At 38.6% G+C, this 20,004-nt stretch overlaps 1 protein-coding gene across 1 annotated transcript in view; it reads right to left on the minus strand.

Moving 5' to 3' along the window:
* Positions 1–18,915, minus strand: part of PTPRN (protein tyrosine phosphatase receptor type N) — a 46,335-nt gene extending 27,420 nt beyond the window's left edge. The window contains exons 1-4 of the mRNA XM_029284273.1: positions 18,783–18,915; positions 2,691–2,741; positions 1,599–1,712; positions 556–661 (exon numbers count right to left, since the gene is read on the minus strand). Of these exons, the coding sequence (XP_029140106.1) occupies positions 556–661; positions 1,599–1,712; positions 2,691–2,741; positions 18,783–18,915 (404 nt within the window). The remainder of the gene's footprint in view (positions 1–555; positions 662–1,598; positions 1,713–2,690; positions 2,742–18,782) is intronic.
* Positions 18,916–20,004: the final 1,089 nt, after the last annotated feature.

Genomic DNA, 20,004 nt, shown 5'->3' on the forward strand with positions numbered 1-20,004 from the left:
ATACTGTGGTTTGGTATGTTGTTTCTTTGTTCCATTTTTTAAAAAATATTATATTCTCTCCCTCTCACTTCCAGTTGATATTTGATTCACATCTTGGTTGTCTTAATAGTACAATCCAGTATAACCCTGCCTTCATTCAACAGTAAACTCTACTGACTTCAGTGGAACCTTCTCCCAATTAGGTATGCAGTAGCTTATCCTAAACTGGTTGCCTTCAGCTGTAGAGATTTCAACTCCCAGAATTCCCCAGCCAGACCTGATGGCCATTGATGAGAATTCTAGGGTTTGAAGTCCAGGCATCTGAAGGGCAGATTAGTGAAGGAAAGATCTGGAGATGCTTGATTCTTGGCTTGATAATCAATACACTGCAGCAGTTTTTCAAACTATCTTTGCATATTGTTGTGCTTTACACTTTACACATCATTCTGCTCAACAGGCAGGTGGTTGTACTAAAGAAGATAAGGGAGATAGTTTATTGTTGAGTACAACCTACAACTAAACCACAGATATTTGCTAAGAAATAGTAGCAGCTACATCCCAAACTATTCTTCCTACCTATCCTCAGCTGCAGAATTCCATGAAGAAGGAAGATAAAGCCTAGGGATGTGTTCCATCTCCTGGGCAATCACATACTGTGTAAAGTCATCTTGCCATGATAAACCTGATATGGAAAATAGAAAGTTAAAATAAGTTAGTACATGGCTACAAAAACTGAATGTTGACTTGAATGCTGAAACGATACATATCTTCTGATTCAGGAGCAAGCAGTCCAATAACCTTGAGATGTTTTGCATTATACTTCCTATCTCACTGATGGCGAACCTTTTAGAGACCGAGTGCCCAAACTGCAACCCAAAACCCACTATGCATTGTCGAGTGCCGGGTGGGCGTGGCCCATTGGCTGGGTGTGGCCCACTGGGTGGGTGTAACTGCGATGGTAACGGCAGACTGGGTGGGACTAAAAAGTTCAATCAATTTCAACTTTGCAAGAACTTTATTTTCCCCCCGCGAGAAGTTGAAATTGATTGATCGAACCTTTTTTTTTTTTGCGGAGGCCTAAAGCGAAAAGGTTTTATAAAACCCAGCCAAAGGCATAGGACTGGGGCGACGGCGCGCGTGCCCACAGAGAGGGCTCTGAGTGCCGCCTCTGGCACCCGTGCCATAGGTTCGCCACCACTGTCCTATCTCTTGCAGTTCTCCATGCAGGCCAAAAGTTTAAAAGTTCAAAACATCTGGGGGAAACTAAATTGTCTAACCCTACTCTAATCACTGAAGAAAGCTGAACTCTAGATAGGGTAGATTCTAGCAGCTTGGAGTAAACATTTTAATCAATGGCACACATTCATATGCAAGGTTTAAAATAAGAGATAGTTCCAAAAATTGGTAAGAGGCATAGTTTGAATATGTCTCTGTAGAAAACTGCAGTTCATAAAAGTTAATGCTTTTAATAACATTTGTGATTTTGGAAAGGTGCCAGAAGATTCCTCCTGACTTTACTATTAAGGGTGGAAGGAGGCACTCAAAATCATGTATGATGCAGGGATAGCTCACTTCCCTATCCTATCCTTAGCTCTTCTCCTCTAACTGCTGATATTCACCTTGTGCCATAAGATGCCGTAGAATAGCTTGCAAACGCTGGAGCATTGATGCAGTGACTTGAAAGTAGGGCTGGTCTCGCAATGAACTTTCCTGGCACTGGCCGAATAAACCATCTGGAAAGATAACAAACTCACAGGATAGTTGTCTACATGTACCAGGAATGGCAGGGGCGGAGTGGGGAGAAGAAGAAAGGAAGCACCCAATAATACCAGGCATACTAGATATAATTTGCATGGCGGGTTGTATATGGATCTTCTCTGATGATCCACTAAAAACCCAAAGGGTCTGAACAAATTATACACTTCTTCAAGCTTTGAAGACCTGAGGCTTCAGACTTTTCCAGAAGTAAGCCCTCTTGCACTCATAGGGACAAGCATTCAGGTCAATGTGCACAATGTGAATAATTAACAATGGAGGGCTTCAAATTGAATTGTCACTCAAAAGAACGCTGTGATAAGTAGCCTAGCAACGTGGGGATCGCACAGATTCCCCACTCCCAGTACATTGTGAAACAGGAAAAGGAAAATCATTATGTTTTCAACAGTTAAGCAGGCACTCTTGGACTCTTCTTTATTTATCCAGGGGGACTGATATTTCTATACAGTTGTAATATATAGATATGTAATATATGTAAAATAATAATAACTGCCTATATATTCAGACGCTACCTTAACAGCTCTTAGGTCACTGATTAGGATTGAACTGTTACGTTTTTACCAGTCCCAGACTGTGAATCGAATTGAAGATTAAATCTTTAATAATAATAACAACAACAACAACAACAACAACAACAACAACAATAATAATAATAATAATAATAATAATAATAATAATAATAATATGCAATCTCAAGGGCAGATTTAATATCAAAGGCATCCATCAACACTGAAAGAATTTGTCTCAGTAAATGAGGGGGAGACCAGACCCTACTGTTGACTTCCCATCTCCCTGCATAAAACGTGAATTCATAGGCTCAGGAAAGGCAGCTCACATCTTTCCCTAGCAACAGGCAGGAGTTACCTCCCCCCCCCACTATTTTAACACTTTTGATTGTCTTCTAGCCACAAACCCTCTGTGCTATATTAATTTACCTTGCACACAGACTTCCTGCTGAGAGCATAGCCTCCTGTCAAATAAGCAGCCTGCAGGAAAAAAAAACAGAGAGATAGAAAGGAAAAGAAAGATGAGAGATTTTCCTTAAAACATGGATAGTTAATTTAGAAATGAGGTTATCTCAGATGGCTGCCATATATTCAGTAAAGGCTGAATAATTCAATTAAGCAAGTTAAACAAGTACCAATGCTAAGCATTAAAGTTAATAGTAAGAATGTTTTTTGCCTTGTTTTTGGCACCACTAGTAGCTTAGAGAATTCAGTGATGCAGTTTTCTGCAATAATGTGATAGAAAATCTAGAATAATCCTAAAATTCCCCAATGTCTTCAAGAGTCCTCACGCTAGTCTAGTATTTAATTTTTTAGAATACCCACTTGGCAGCTAATCTGCACATCCTTGTGCAGCCATGGTCTCTGAGTATCCACATGTTTTCAAAATGTCAAAGGAGCTATTAGCCCTCCCAAAATAGGAATCCAAGATATAAGTTCTAAATAAGTTGAACATAATTAAAAAATTGAAAAAAAAATGCAAGCAATTCTTAAACCCTGGAAAGTCCTGGCTTGCTCATAAATAGAACATAGCACCATCAACCTTTGACAATCCCTAGGAAGGTTGTGATTCTATGAAAGCTATCAAAAGTTTCTGTAGCCTTACTTGAACTAATGAAGATTACAGAACACATATGAGCCTAAACAATTCTTTTCAATTCCACTGTAAAAAATCCAGAGAAGTTATCCAATGAGAAGAGTGAGTTTCAAGCTGTTCTATCCACTTTACATTGAAGTATCTGAAAAACATTCACTGAGGGATAGACAAAAATATGCTTTCTGCAAAATCTCATCAATCATTCAGAAAAAGAATTGAAATTCACCTTAATGTTAACTGCAAACTAAGTACCAAACACTGCAGAAACTGACAGACAAAGCAAGCAGAAAAAATTGACTTCCACTCTCATTTGATGGAAATAATTTTTAATGGGGGAATAATGAGACATAATAAATAACTAAATGTCAATATATGCGCACTTACATTTAGTTTTTTATATCCATTTGATTTCTTGTCCATACTATACAAAGGCAATGTATCTATCAACCCACATAGGGTTGAGGTACATCTAGTTAGTCATGTATATTATTAGTATAAAAAACTGACTTTTTAAAAAAAGGAACCATTACTAATTCGTATAAACGTCTTTTGAGATTTAAAATAGAAAAAGAACAAATTGAAGAATAAATGATGAAATGGGTTAAGAATTTTGGTTATAATACACAGATGGATCAATAGAAAAGTGTGGTTAAAAAGACTGAATTTCACATTGTGTTAAAATTTAAGAGAAAATGTCTATGAAATGATGTCTCACCGGTATATGATACCAGAGATATTATGTAAGTTTTAGATCCTAAGCTGTGTAAAGAATGTATAATTCTAATCATTGTTGAAAATATGAAAAGCATGAAAGGATATTTTACCATTCATGGCAGACTTGTGAAAGACTGAAAAAATACTGATTGCAAATACATATGATGAGGCTATTCGAGTAGAATTCACATCTTAATAGAGAAGATTCTCAAAGTGAATATAAAGATGAAACCAGAAATTTTTCTTCTGGGTTTAATGGAAAAAGACTTGGAAAAAATTTGGAACTTTGATGTTATATATGTTGACGGCAGCAAGATTACGTTACGCACAAAAATAGAAAGACACTTTGACTCCTACAATGGATGAATGGTTGCAAAACGTGATGAAGTTAGTAGAGATGGCCAAATTGACTCCTTTGATCAAAGAAAAAAAATACAATTATTTTTGTTTCTACTTGGAAACTGCTTCTGGACTTTGTGTTTGAGATGGGGAAAAAATGAAACGTTGATTTGGGTTTTACTGATTAATAGGTTTGTTGTTATAGAAATGGCTAGTTTATATTATTATGTAAAAGTAAAAAGCTGAGGGTTGATGTTACTATCTTATTCTATTGCACCAAAGGGAATTGGAAGTTAACACCTTTTCTTTCTTTTTTCCCCTTGCCCCACACTTTTCCCTTCCCTTTTTCCTCCCCTATTTTCCTACTATTTTATTTTATATTTTTGTATTATATATTATAAACTAATAAATAAATAAGCAAATACATATGATGAGGCAAAGAATTTAAAAAAGTAACATTCTGATGAAACCAGATTTTTTTTTTCTATTTGGACTTATGAGTAGCCAATTATAAAAGACGTATGAAAGATTGGTTTTATACATGGTAACTGCAGAGGAGCTACTGTATATGCAAAGGTGGAAAAATACAATAATATAATAATAACCCGCTATGGAAGATTGAAGATGACAAAATAAGCAGAAATGGCAAAAGATTGATCAGAGATGAAACAATAAACATTTTCTTAAAATACTGGAAATCCTTTAGTGACTTTTTGCTCAAATCATTTTTAAAAACGATTTGAAAAAACTGACATGATGATTTCTGAATTTGGTGATTGAAAAGGGTTGAATATAGGAAGAAGTGAACTATATGATATAATCTTGATTGGGAAGGAGCCACAATCAGTAGGGTCTGTGATAGGGAGGATCAGAAGTTGCTTCTTTAAACATTTCTTCTCATTTTCTTCTCTCATCTACTGCAGTTTTTATTTTTTCTTAGTTTCATTTCTATTTTTTCCAATGTTTACCTTCTATGTTTTTTTTAAAAAAAATCTAATATAATAGAAATAAACAGCAAAAAAATGGCTTGTTATTAATTTAAGAAATGTATCATCAGTCCAAATATTCTTTTTCTTGTTACTGAAAACAGCTCCATACAACCCTTTAAAAAACCCTCCTTATTCAAAGGGAGAACTAAACATGCAGAGAATGGAATGTCAGGATGGAAGCATCTGAAGTAGCATATTAAAAATGAGAAACTTAAAAACTAAGTTCAATTTTTGAGTTTTAAGTAATTTTAAAGGAATGAATTAGCACAGTATCTATCTATAGTTCCTAATAAGGTATTGAATTACAAGATGAGTCAACACACATTTGGCAATCAGAAACCAAAACAACTTTGCTTTCAAGCTAAAGAAGATGGATAAGTGAGAACTATTCAGGTTTTGTCTTCCTGGCAATATCCTGTTATTAAAGCTGGATAACAATATTAATCAATTTTAGTAAACAGATTTCTAAAAATTGCCTCAATCACATGAATAGAGATCAGACAGAATACAACTTGGCTTGGTACTTGACAAATTATACAGTAATCAAAACGGCAAAATGTCATTTTTCCTTCCCTAATAGCATACACATCTCATCCCATCAAAAGGAACTTGATCCTAACCGCCAGTGAACTGCAGTGTCAGAGCAAGTAACCAGAAACAACAGCTTAGTTCTGTGTTTCGGGTTTATTACATGATCCCTAAACACAAGAATCTGATCTATTAACTGTTAAGGCAATTTGGCACTAAGTAAGAGTCAATGGACTTCAAGGAGGGCCGGACTTAAGTCTCTTTATGGGAATTGAGCCACTCCAAATTGATGATGTGTTTGATCCCACCATCAGGCCTGGTCATCTCCTACAGTGTGGACTATAACTCTGTTCATTATAAATACTCCTAATTGGTTTGGATTTTACTTGAAAAGGTTGTGCTGGCTCTCAAATGTGAAATTTAAACCATTTTTTTCCAAACTGGTATCTGTCCAGATGTGTCTGGATTTCAATTTTAGAAGTTTAGAAGGACATACAGTAGGGAAATATAATTGTGGAGAAGAATGTTTATGAATCCAGCAAATTACATATGGAAACTGGATCACTTTTAATCCATTAGACATCTGAGGGAAGAGAAATTAGCCTCTCTGTACTTGGCTTTCAGAGATTTCCAACTCAGGAGTCCAAAGCAATCAGCCAAATACAAATGTAACACTGGCTCTTTGTGAGTTAGCTGTCCCAAAGCAGCACAAAGGGTTCTGATTTGGTGGTGGTGGGGAATATATCCATTTAAATCAGTGTTTCTCAAACTTGGCAACTTGTTGGGGGAACAGCCAGTTTTTTAAGGGCAGCTTGTATGAGGCCAGACTAGGGACCATACTGGAACGATGCTGTTCTAGAAGATGGATGCACCCTAACACAGCCCACTCATATCAGATGACCATATGTGAAGTGTTAGTACTGCTTTATAATGTTTTCATAAGACCACACTTTGAATACGGCATCCAGTTTTGGTCAGCATGATATAAAAAAAAATCTTGAGAATGTAGAAAAAATGTAGATAACAGAAAGAAAGATGATTAGGGGACCAAAGGCTAAAACATATGAAGAATGATTGCAGGAACTGGGTATTGCTACTAATGAAGAGAAGGACAGTGGGTGACATAATAGCAGTCTTCCAATATCTAAGGGGCTGTCACAAAGAAGAGGGGGTCAGCCTATTCTCCAAAGCATCTGAAGTAGGACAAGAAGTAGCAGATGGAAACTTATCAATGAGATATTCAACCTAGACCTAAAGAGAAATTTCCTGACAGTGAGAACAATTAATCAGTGGAATAGCTTGTCTCCAGGAGTTGTGGGATGCTCCATTACTACTATAGAGGCTTTTAAGAAGAGATTGGACAGCCATTTGCCTGAAATGGTATAGGGATAGCCTGCCTCAGCAGAGGGTTGGACTAGAAGACTTCCAAAGTTTCTTTCAACTCTGTTATTCTGTTATACCATTTCCAGTCTACCATAAAAGCAGCTTTCCATTAGGAATATCATATAAACTCAGGAAAAAGATGCATCTATTGCACGAGTGAGCCAGGGAGATTTTTGCTTTTGTCTGCTAAAATATCCTTAAAATGTATTGGATTAAAATTCCCAGAAGCTTCAACCAGTTTAGTCAATAATTACTAAAGCTGAAGCCCAAAAGATTTGGGTGGCACCACAATGACGATAAAAGATGGGGGGAGAGAAACAAACCCTCCTGGAAACTTTACGTCAAGAAGATTGATCTACCTGTTAATTACTTGATTCATGAAGATGACAGAACACTAAGCATGGATCCTGTATATTTATTACTGAGAAGCTCTTCTTAGGTTCAACCTTTTCAGTCTCAGACAACTTGCTTCCACAACGCAAGACTTCCGCATTGCTGAATGCAGAATTAAGATGATTACCACACAGTTGTTAACATTGCCTCTGATCAAAAGGTGGTAAACTCTTTTTTCTCTTTCCTCCTCCCTGCCCATAATAATCCAAAATAAATAACTGAGCAATCATCCTAATCCCTCCCTGGCAAAGGTCTCCTAATTTGTAACTTCCCCTATATTTTTCTCTCCCCCTTTTAAAGAAAGTAATTGATTCTCATTAGAGTGATATGGACATTCTGGGTTGTTGGTTCTTATTCCCTTTAGGGACAAGAGGAGGAGATTATAATTACTGGTTTCCTCTCTGCAGTCAAAATATTTCTTTACCTTGTGGGATCCTTGCAGAATCACTGTTTGCAATCTCATAAATATAATACAAATAATTTGTAGAAATTATTCAGGTTTATGTAGAAATAGCCAAAATATTAGATTCCCTACTTGCAGGAAACAGGAACAAATTAATTAAAAGCAATTAAGGGATATCACAGCAACAATCACTAAAACCAAACATGAATTATTTATTATCTTTGTTTCTTTTTAAGGGGAATGAGTAGAAGTTGGTGTTCTTAAGACAAATAAACTTTTGCATAATAGAAAAAAAAACCAAGGTTAAAAATGCCTTGAATGCAACATTATGGCACTGATGTTGTACTTCCTTTTAACACTGAGCAGGGGATAAAAAGCTTATTCTAAGCTTAATTAACCATAGAATTAAACAAAGCCAGTCACAAAATGACTGTCAGGAGCTAACCATGGTGCTGAAACACACCACAGCCAATCTCTAAAACGGGAGCCAACAAAAGATACTCAGTTACAAAGAAAGAGCAGATCCTCCATTCCTAATGATACAAGAACGAGTCAGGGTTAGTAAATCTAGGGCAATGGTGACATCTTAGCTGGGCCCTATCACTTTTCTTTCAAAAGAAAAAAGAAAATGATAAAGAAGTGTCCACACTTCTGTGCAAATTTTCTTGCAAACCTCTCAGATGAGATGCATCAAGCCCAGAGTCAAATACTTTTCAATGGGATGGAGAAAAAAACCTGTTTGTGAAGGTAAAGTCAGATGTAAGGGAGCATGGCAGTGTTGACTGCTGTGTCCTTTTCCTATGTTAACCTGGCAGTTTCCTACTTCTCTCCCCAAGAGGGCAACACACTTTTCTATCTATAAAATGTAATGCATGTGAATAGTGACCAAGAGAGAAAAGTGGAAGAACACAGAGAAAATTCATTTAAGAGTAGATGGCTATTTCCTAGAACAAATGTTTGCCAAGTGTCTATGATGTCTTTCAAATATATCATAAAATGTAAAGAATTCTATCCATCTTCTATTTACACAACCACATTATCTTCAGAGTTTATTGCACTCAGAAGAGGAAAGTGTGCAATATAACTGACCTACACATTTACTATCTAAAATGTGGACTACTCTCATGGAGGTTTCTGTGTATGACACTGGGTCTGGGAGAGTCTACTATATGCACCAGTCATCCAACAAAGACATCCTCAAATACTACTATGCTAATAATCAAAAACTAACAGCCCTAACCGTTTAGCCTAGATTGGAAATTTAATGTAATTCTTGTCTACTTTTATATACTCTTATTGGTTCAGAATTGCCCAAAGTGATTGCTCCAAAGATGTATTCCCTAGAAAGCTTTTTTTCTTCTTCATTTTTTACTACTTACATTACCATCACTGCTGAAAACCTTTTCTAATTCTAAAGGTACCTAGAGATGGGGATTTCTTTTTTTAAAAAATACAATTACTGCTTATGCTTTTGTTCTGCTGCTGTTGCTATATCTTGCTGTTGCCTGCAATCTTTTTTTCTTTTGATTTCCTTTTTATTAAAATATGTGTGCCTTTTAAATTTTGCAAGTTGCCTTCTTTTTTTACTAAAGAACAAAAATGCTTTAAAACATGCACATTCACAAGGTGACAGACATGATCAGCATGCAAAATAGAATTCAACTGTAATACACAAAATAATGAACCAACCAAAATAATTAACAAAAAAACCCAAATTAATCAAGGCCAACAGCCAAAACAGGAAATTGTTTCAACTCTCAAAAAAGCAACTTCCTGGAAACGCCAGCAAAACCATGGGAACAACATAGATAGATAGGCTTCGACTGGATGCATGGAGAAATATACTAAAAATATTTATAGCATGAGGGTAGAATTGTGCCATGTCTGCTCTTACTGCAGTTGTAGGAGAGGTTTTTTTTCCTTCCTCAATCAAATTAAATAAAAAAGATGAAGGAAAAGAACCAGGGTCTGGGTACCAAAATAAAGCTTATACTGTAACTACAAACACATATATTCAGATTCATGTATTCTCTTTCTCCAGAGGGCAGGAATAAAACCAATAGGTGGAAACTTCAGAAGTATATTTCTGCTAAAGAACCAGAGTAACACTAAACAATACAGAACACTGGGACATCTCATCTTAAAATTTGGTAAAGAATTCTGCTTTACTGTAAGAACATAAGGAGAGGTCAGTCTGCTTTCTACTTGGGATGCACTGGTATTAGTTGCAATAATTCTTGCACTGGAGGGAATATTTAAGAGTGAAGGGACTACCACAGCGTTTCCACACATGGATAGAGGATCACTTTCTCAATTGATATGAATGGGGGAAGAAGTCGAGCACCTTGCTCTTATATCTCAGACTTTAAAATATCTATTTCTGAGATTTAGAGGCAAAATGACTCCAAAATGATTCTAAGCAGCTTCCACCAAATAAGTATAAATAAAACAATTTAAAAAACAGTAAAAAAAATGCTGTGTGCAAACAAACCCAGTCCTTCTATCAAGTACACAACACTCCACAAATATCAGACCTCAAATCTAGAAAAATATAGAGAGGCCTTTCCCTAAAGGGCTTTCATTATACATGTGGACTTGTGGACTTCATACATGTGGACTTGTGGACTTCAACTCCCAGAATTCTTGAGCCAGCCATGCTGGCTCAGGATTTCTAGGAGTCAAAGTCCACAAGTCATAAAAGGACCATAATTCTCCACCTCTGTTATACATCATTTGTATCACTTGAACTCAGCTTTGCCAAGCTTAGTCTACAGAAAGATCAAGCAATGTCTAAACAGCCAGCTACAACTAAGATACTCCTATTCCACCCAACTTTTTCATAGTATTCCAAGGGCTGTTCACATTGCAAAAATTAAGAGGGAACAATCCAGATATAGGAAATATCTTGGCTTATAAAAGGTAATCTCAGAAACAGGCCAGTAATGCACATTCATCTAAAATCCTGGACACATTTAGTTAATGTAATTATTTCCCCAATAAAATTTATAACCATCTAACTTATCAGATGGTAAATATAAAAATGTTTGTCTTATACTAAAAAGCAGCCTGACGGTAATATGGATTCATTAAGGATAACTTTGTAATGTGCTGTCCTCACTGTTGCTCCACCCCAGCTATTGTGTTGCTACGCAATGCAGGCCTTTGCTGCATGAATCTCCATCAAGAAATATAATTGTGAATTCATGTTATGCAATTATAACAGTTTATTCATACTGATGTCTTCCAAGCAGGTTCTGACAATAGTTTCTTCCTCTCTCCACAGCCGTTTGAGTATTTTTTCTTTTAAGAAAACTTACCTTTTTCTTTTAAAGCTTCTGCTGTTTTTAAGTGTTTGACCCACCTTTTGTGTATTATTTTAGATTGTTGATGGATGTTTTGAAGAAAGGTGTAAAGATCACCATCTCCCTTGTGAATTCAAGATTAATTCAGGCATGGCTTCTGATGATTGATACTTTCTTCTTCTTTTTAAATAAGAAGCATTTTTAAATACAATTATAAATTTACCCTCTTTCTCTAAAGTTACATACTGTATTGAAAAACTGTTGGAAGTATTTTCATGCATACATTCACAGTTACGTGAAAACATATTTAAGGTGCTAAATATCCTCTAAAGCAATCTAATCTTGATTTTCTAAACATACCCTCTTTTATTCCCTCAACAAATAGACAGATAACTTTAGAGTATATATATCTGATAACTTTAGAGTATGAATATATATATATATAAAGGATTACTACCTAGCTTTTGCAGTTACTTTAGTAAGGCACTTTACGAAAGCTTGGCCTACAAGGCAGGAGAGAAACAATTAAAAGAAAAGACTAAATCATTACCCCTGAGGTGCTGCCTCAGACTGGGAATGTAAGCTATTCCCATGTTTATTAAAAGCTATCTCAAAGGGAAGCTGAAAACTATAAGCAATGTGATTTTATTCAGTTTTTTTTCCTAAGCATTCATATCCTTACTTATCAAGAGAAATCAGAATAGCTATGAGTCATACATTCAACTATGTCAGTGTTTTGATATTCCCATTGTTCCAAAGTTTCAAAATCACATAGCCAATATTAGCTGTCATGAGTGAAGAAAAAATCTAAGGAATCATTGAATCTAACAGGATAAAATCAGAAACTTGTCAGATTCCAGATGTACAAAAACAGTCCACCCCGGTTGTGAAGGCCAATTTGCTGCTCCTCTAGGAAACTGTGGCTCATAATAGCAAGTATTTTAGGTATACAGCCCCAAGCACATAAATATAACTTGGGATTTTAATCCCATGCATTTATTATTCCATAAAAATACCGAAGAAAGTAAACTAGAGAATACCAGAGGATAAAAATAGTAGATCTTCACCCACCTCCATATGAAATATCACTGCGATCTACTCTGAGTCAGAGTGGGCTAACATAATGCACGTTGCACTTCCTCTGACGTCTTTATCAGGGTGACTCAGAGGTCTCCAGAGAAGTAGTATTCTGCAGCCAACCATAGCAGCATCTGTGGCCATGTCAACTCACCTACGAGCCGGATTCTAGCAACATATTCAGCAAACCAGGCAATCAGGATGCACCTAACCATAGATCAGATATAGCAACGGCCACCACTTGCAGTTTAATCCCAAACAGCAGAAGATATTGGATAGCTGGGCAAAAGTTTCAACTATTAAAATGATAGATGGATGCCACGACAGTCCCTAAAAATCCATCTGTCCCTCCAGTGCATTAATTTGGTCAGCCTGAATAAGGGCTTAGTTATTATTATTATTATTATTTAGAAAAATGTTATTTTATTTTACATTATTTTTGTTTTTATACCCAACTGACTAGTAGCTCAAAAGAGGGTTAACATTAATTGACAAAGCAGTAACAAAACAGTAAAACAACTACCCTGCCAGGAGACAGAAAAACTTAAATCACATTCACTCCAGCAGGTTCCCAAATGGTTCTTGCCCAGTGCCTGCTGGAAGAGCCAGAACAGCAGGGCTTGAGAGCGGGGAAGGCTGTTCCAAAAATCAGGCATGGTGATAGAAGAGACGTACCTCCTGGGTCCTGTAAAATGACCCACTTATTGATGGGAGCTGGAGCATGCCAACCCCATCAGATTTGATAGGATGGATAGAGATAATGGAGATCTGCAGTCCCACAAATATCAAATCCCTAAGTCACCAAAGTCTGCATAGTTGGCCATCAGCACCTGTACTTGGAAACCAAACTGATAACCAGTGGAGGACATGAGCATCAAGGCATGTGCATAATGAGCCATGGTGACACAGTGGTTAGAATGCAGTCCTGCAGGCTACTTCTGCTGACTGCCAGCTGCTGGCAGTTCAGTTCTCACTGGCTCAAGGTTGACTCAGCCTTCCATCCTTCCGAGGTTGATAAAATGAGGACCCAGATTGTTGGGGGCAATGTGCTGACCCTGTAAATCGCTTAGAGGGGGCTGTAAAGCACTGTGAAGTGGTATATAAGTCTACGTGCTATTGCTAGAACTGCACTGCCATATTCTGCACCACCTACAGCTTTCAAGTGGCATTGAAATGTAATTACAGAGTGCATTGCAGTAATCCAAATGAGAGATGATTAAGGCCCGAGTGATAGGAGGGGCCTCCCAATCCAGGAGAGGGTGCAATTGGTGCACAAAGTGGAATTATGCAAAACCCCTCCTACCTGTGGTGGCAGCTTGTACTTGAGTGGAAGCAAGAGTCTAGGTTACTCCCCCCCCCACTCCTCAGCTGCATGCCAGTTCTGTCTGACCAAGTGTAGCCTATCCGTTACTAAAGTGGGAGATTCTCTACTGTTGGGTAGTCCCACATGCTTGATTTAAGGAAGGAAATCTCTCTCCAGGGTTGGTAAAATAGCAGGAGTTATATCACACTAGAGCTTTGTTCCAATTAATCCCCATTATTTCCATCTGCCAATTGATCAGGCTGCTTTCAGTCATAAAATAAGGCGAAAAGACAATGATGTTCCAGTATTGTAAAGCAAGTATGAACACTGTACTTCTATCAAAACAGGCTCCAAGCTTCATGTAGCATCAGTCCTGTATTTTTCATCTTTCCCCAGATTTCCTGTTTATTCATTAATTTCAATCATGCCATAATTTTGTCTCTTGGGATTTCAAGTGCCTGCAGCAAAACTGCAAAATTCAAATAGAAACTGGTATATACTATTTTTGGTATCCCCAAATGCCCACAGGAATAACCACGATCACGTCAAAAACATACAAAAGCTTTCCACCAGTCAAGACTGTGCTTTGTGGATCCTGGTTCATACTTTTAAAAATGAAGTAGCTGTGTGTTGCCCTTTTAAAAAAAAATTAACATCTTGAATTAATTTGATCAGCCTGACTCGGGAGTTGGCTACTATTATGTGGAAGAAAGGGAGGGAGGGAGCTATTAGAAGAAGGTTCCCCAAAAAAACTATTCATTAAAAGGAATGATGGAAAGAAGTCCACATTTCTCAAGAGTCAAAAAAGTAAACATGGAATCACTGCACCCAGCTCATTTGGGAAGAACATCCTCTTTATTTTTGCTTACCAGTCAGTGTAGGCTCTCATAACAGAGCTTGGGTTTCCTCTCTCCAAATTCTGATATCTATTGGACACAAGGAGAACTCAGGGCTAGAGGGGGAAAAAGCCTCATCTATACAAAGGTGAGACTTGGTACAGTGCAAGAACTCCTGGTTTACTGTATCCGCCATTTCTCTTTGACTGCTTGGAGTCTTTTAAATCATTAATGAAAATATTTAGAGGCAGCAGGGTTTTAAGGCTTGACAAGCTATGGATTGCCGATTTGGGGTCTCCAGCTTGAGCCCTGTCCTTCCATGCTTGCAAGACAAAATAGCAAAAGGCCTTTAGGAACCCTTCATCAGATATCTTCTATTTAAAGCATTTTGCTAAAACCATATGTGCTTGAAAAGAAGGAAGAATTTCCTGGTTTTAAATCTGGCCTTTTTGCCAGAGACACTATCCACTGAAATGGAATGGAAATCAAGGCAATGCATTAATGTAGCAGCATAATATTATAACCAAACCTGCTGTTGATATGTATATTAAAGCTCATATTTATTTATTTATTATTTATTTCATTTATACCCCGCCCTTCTCCCGGAGGACTCAGGGCGGCTTACAGCCAGTTTAATAAAATAAATAAATAAATAAATAAATAAATAAATAAATAAATAAATAAATAAATAAATATTCCTTAGTGGCTATAACCAAACCTGTTGTTGATATGTATATTAATGCTCATATGCCTTAGGTGGCAATAACATTTCATGCAACCACCATGTTGAAATGTAAACCCAATAGCACATGTGTGAATATGTATGTGTGGCATTTACATAACTGCAGCCAATGGATTGGGAAAAAAATATGGCTTGTAGTCAAAATGTTGAAGGCCGTGATAGCATTTACCAATGTTTGATTAAAGGAAAAACATTTGTTCAAGAACGAGTCATCATAGAAAAGAGGGAAAGCAACTCTTCCATTTTTGGAATCTCAAATGATTTTTTTTAATAATGACCCGTATTATTTCATATTAACTGTGGCTGCTGTAGCTCATAATATTACTATATCATTAGAGCTGTTCAAAAATTACTTCTTGCTCCTCTTCCCTGCCTGACTCTCATCACCAGTGAATGTAATCTGATGAAATAGTAACCTACTATTCAGGTCTGGGTTACTCAGTTAAGCATGCTGAGGTACCTCTTACATGGGTACCAAGTGGGTACCAAGATTATTCTGTTTATCTAGTAGTTATGCAGAAATCACAGCAATTAACCACTTAAAAAGCTATTTGCAATTATTATTTTTACCTAAATCATTCTGTGTAGAATGCAGTTGTCAGATGTAACTGGCCTGGCTAAAGAATAATAATGCCACAAAGAATTAACATCAAGATCCTGTCAATGAGCCATTCCAAGAAAATTTACTCAGTAAGAGTCTTGGCCTAAGGACAGCAAAAGGATGTTTACTCTCTTTGGGAGAGTATGAAATAATATTTAGAAAAGTAAAAAGTTTCTCAGCCATCTTAAGTTAGAATAATACAAATGTTGACCATAAATCTTTCAGCAGAAATAAAAGATATGATTCTGCCACATGTATGCTACCAAAAGTTCTTTCATTTACAACAGAGGTCCCCAACCTTTTGGGCACCAGGAACCGGTTTCGTGAAGAGAGGTTTTTCCGTGGACTGGAGGGAGCGTGGTTTTGTGTGCTGCCTGCATCCCACAGATGGGGTTTCACTTGTTTGTGTGGCCTGGTTGCTGGCATGCCGCGGCCCGGTACTGGTCCATGGCATGCCACTTTCTTACAACATCCACCTTTTTTTATTTTGGTTCAGTAAAGATATACAGAATAAGACTGTGATCAACCATGAAGGTTCATTATCAGTATTACTATTTTTTTTGTTATCGGTATTATTATTGCACTCATTGGGCAATAACATCAACCAATCTGCCACAAGCAAAGAAATAATGCCCACTTCTTAGTCCCATCATCATTTTTCAATCCAGATTGTTACTTCTGCAAGAGAGAGTTTGGATGGAAGCACTGGTCAGTTTCTCTGCAGAAACTATAGCTATACACAATCATCCACCCTGCTGTGTTATATCCAAGCTGATGGTTAAGTTTCTGGATTTGTGGAAGAGAAGAGACCAAATGGGACACATATCTTCCCACGAGATCTAGTCAATATTTATATTAATGAAGAATTTCAGCTCTTATATATTTTACTTTTAGAAGCCTGCTCCTTTTGTTTCTCATATTACAGCAACATTTCTGTACGACTTCATTGGGATCTGTTTCATAAGATGTTGTGGAAAGAAAAGTATTTGCTTTTCAACATTTTTCTCCATCAATACACCATTTTCAATATAGCTCTCTTCAAAAAGGAATGTATTTAGCATCGAAGTAGGACTTTAGGGTTAAGTATATTTGATTTAGTACATCCTTCCTGAATGTGATGTGGTAGCTGGGGCCCATCTGCTAACATTTTCTTCCTTGATAGACAAAATCTCACCCTCTTGCTAATTCTAAAACTGGATTCATAATCAAAAAGATTTTTGAAATGATTATTTCTCTGTAGTCTGTACCAGTTTTATATAATGGTTCAGCCATGCCTCTTCAATTAGAGTCACTGTAGTTTCTAAGGTAAGGGTAGGACAACTTGGCTCTTCTAAATATTTTGGACTACAGCTCCCCAAATCCTAACCATTGTCTACACTGTCTGGAGCTCATCACAGTTAATATTACAAAATCCCTGGAGTGACTTTTTGCACTAGTGACCCAAACTGAACAATCCTAAGCCAAAGAGCATGGATTTGCTTGCAACAACCTCATGCAAGGGATCTACAGGATACCTACAAGGTAGCAAAGATGAACAATCAGACATGGAAAAATTCCAACGTCAAAATCCTTCAGTGTTTCATAGTTACTCTGGCATAAGTGAGGAAGGGAAGAGATGCAGAACTAATTCCAAACAGGAATTCCCTCTCAACAACAATTGAGCGATCTCCAGCAGCAGCAGCAGCCAGAGAGAAAGGGAGGGAGGAAGAAGCCGGAACAGCTGATATTTGCAACAGGCAGCTGGGCCAGGATGGAAAAGTGGAGGGGGGATGAAGAGACCATCAAGAATGACGTCAGTGAATTGACTGAGCAGGAAAACACGGCGTATGCGGGGTGGGTGGGTGGGTGAGTGGGTTGAAGGGATCTGCTCTGTAAATGAATACAGAAAGCTGCGTGTGGAGGGGCTGTGGGAGACACGCAGCTAGCCAAACCTGACAACGCTGTGACGCGAACATGACAAGCAGCCACGCAAAATGGTGACAATATTCCTTTTGCAAGGAGGGGGCCTGAATCCGCACTTGGGAAAACTCGCCCCAAAAGCGGAGGGGAGGGGGAATATATTAGCCTATGCAACAGCAAAAAGGAGAGGGGAGATGCAAGGGGGAAAAAAAAGGAAGCTGCGCGGTGCTAACTCGCCTAGCGGGGGAAACCCCCCCCCAATATTCTCAGGGGCAAAACAAGATGGAAAAGGGGTGGGGAGATAGCGTGGGATTCAGCCCACCAGGACCGGAGAAGTGGTTCGGTTCCGTTTTCAAGGAGCTGGTGCCGGATCTTCTGACGGATGCATTTTTTTTTAATAGAAGGAAGGTGCCCATTTGCCGCCGCTTCCAGGAAAGCAGCAGCCTGCAGAAAAGGGGAGAGGTGGGAGACTTCCCCGCCCTTCTGCCCAGTGAACCCCCTTTTCCCCCAAATCCCCACCATCTTTAGTGCTCAAAAGCACCGTTTCATCCCACCCAGCAAAAAGACGCTTCCCAACGCCCCCCTCCCCAGGGAAAAAAAACCCCCACCAAGTTTATTCTGGGGACGCAGATAGAGGGGGGGGGAAAGAGAAAAATCACCTCTGTCCGGCGTGGAATAGATAAGGGCGTGCAACTCCATTCAACCATATGGAAGCAAAGGAGCTATGGCTGGTCGCTAGAAAGGGCAAAAAGCGGAGACACGGACCAGGCGACTGTAGAGACCCCGGGGGGGGGGGCGATTCATCCTACCAATTCCAGCTCCGAGCATCCCAACCAAGTCTACCCGGTCCCCTTTTGGCATCTTCCCTCCCTCCCGGCAGCCCCTTTCAATACGCATCCTCATCCTCAATTCTCACCGTGCAGCACTTGCAAGGAGCGATCTCCAGCAGCGCCGGCCGCCAAGAACGGAGGCGGCAACAGCAGCAGCAGCAGCAGCAGAGAAAGGCAGAAACCGTCCAGTGCCCGAAGCAGACTCCGCCACCGCCCCATGCCGGCCGCTGCCCCAGCTCACAGCCCGGGCAGCCGCCACTTCCACGGCCGCTGCACCATCCCTAATCAGCGCCCCCTCCAGACCAACACTGGCACAGCACCGCCCCGCAAACCAACCAATCTCAAGACCCATGCAAAATGGATTCTCGGCCCCATCAGCCTATCAGAGGCCAGGAACAGGACACGCCTGAATTCGAAACGCGGGGCTTAACTATCCCTGGCCACGCCCGACTTTTAGGGTTACGCCTCCGTATTAAAAATGAAGCCTCACCTCTCCCACCTGCTATTATACCTAGTGCGTTCCCAAGTGCTGGCAACGCCTCTTCCAATCAACGGCATTAACATTCTAAGTTGACGCCCTTCTGGTTAATAATGTTTCCCTGCATCAACCACAATGCAGGGAAATGGTAAATTATACCTCCTGCAGGCAGGCATTAAGCACAGCCTAGATTTTGCTCATTTGAAGCTTCAACATATATCTGTAGTTCTTCTAAGCTTATGCAGCCCTGAAGCTGAAGGTCGACAATACCTACCATTTCTCACATGGCACACAGTTAGAGGGTGAACGTCTTGGTCTTAGGCCCTAAAACTGGCAAACCCAGAGCGGCAATATTAAATGCATTAGGCTTAAAAGAGCCATGGATTAACATCTAAACATTCTTCAAGATACTGAAATGCAAGGATCCATATTTTTAGCATTTTGCCTATTTGTAGCCCTTGATAGGATCCTTTATGAATCTGCTTCCTTTTTAAACTGCTTCAGTATTCATTCAATACATTGCTTTATTTTACCAATTAATTTAGTGATTGAGAGGAACTGGAAGGAAGGTTTTTTTTAATCTTCAGATGATCTACCTTATATGACACTGGAACAAAGCTATTGTCAGTTCGTTAGATCTGTTTTGCCGTGCCCTCAAATTGGGATGGGTGATAACTCAATTGCAGACATGTCTCTAAAAAGCACCCAATTTTTCATTTAAACACACTTAAGAAAATGATAGCAAACAAAATATGACATTGCCCAAGAATGCTTTTGGCTTCTTGCCAACTGAAATTTCAACCATTAAAGAATTTTTGTCCATCTATTCA

Source organism: Protobothrops mucrosquamatus, unplaced genomic scaffold, assembly GCF_001527695.2.
Source record: "Protobothrops mucrosquamatus isolate PMUCROS unplaced genomic scaffold, P.Mucros_1.0 scaffold481, whole genome shotgun sequence".
NCBI lineage: Eukaryota > Metazoa > Chordata > Lepidosauria > Squamata > Viperidae > Protobothrops > Protobothrops mucrosquamatus.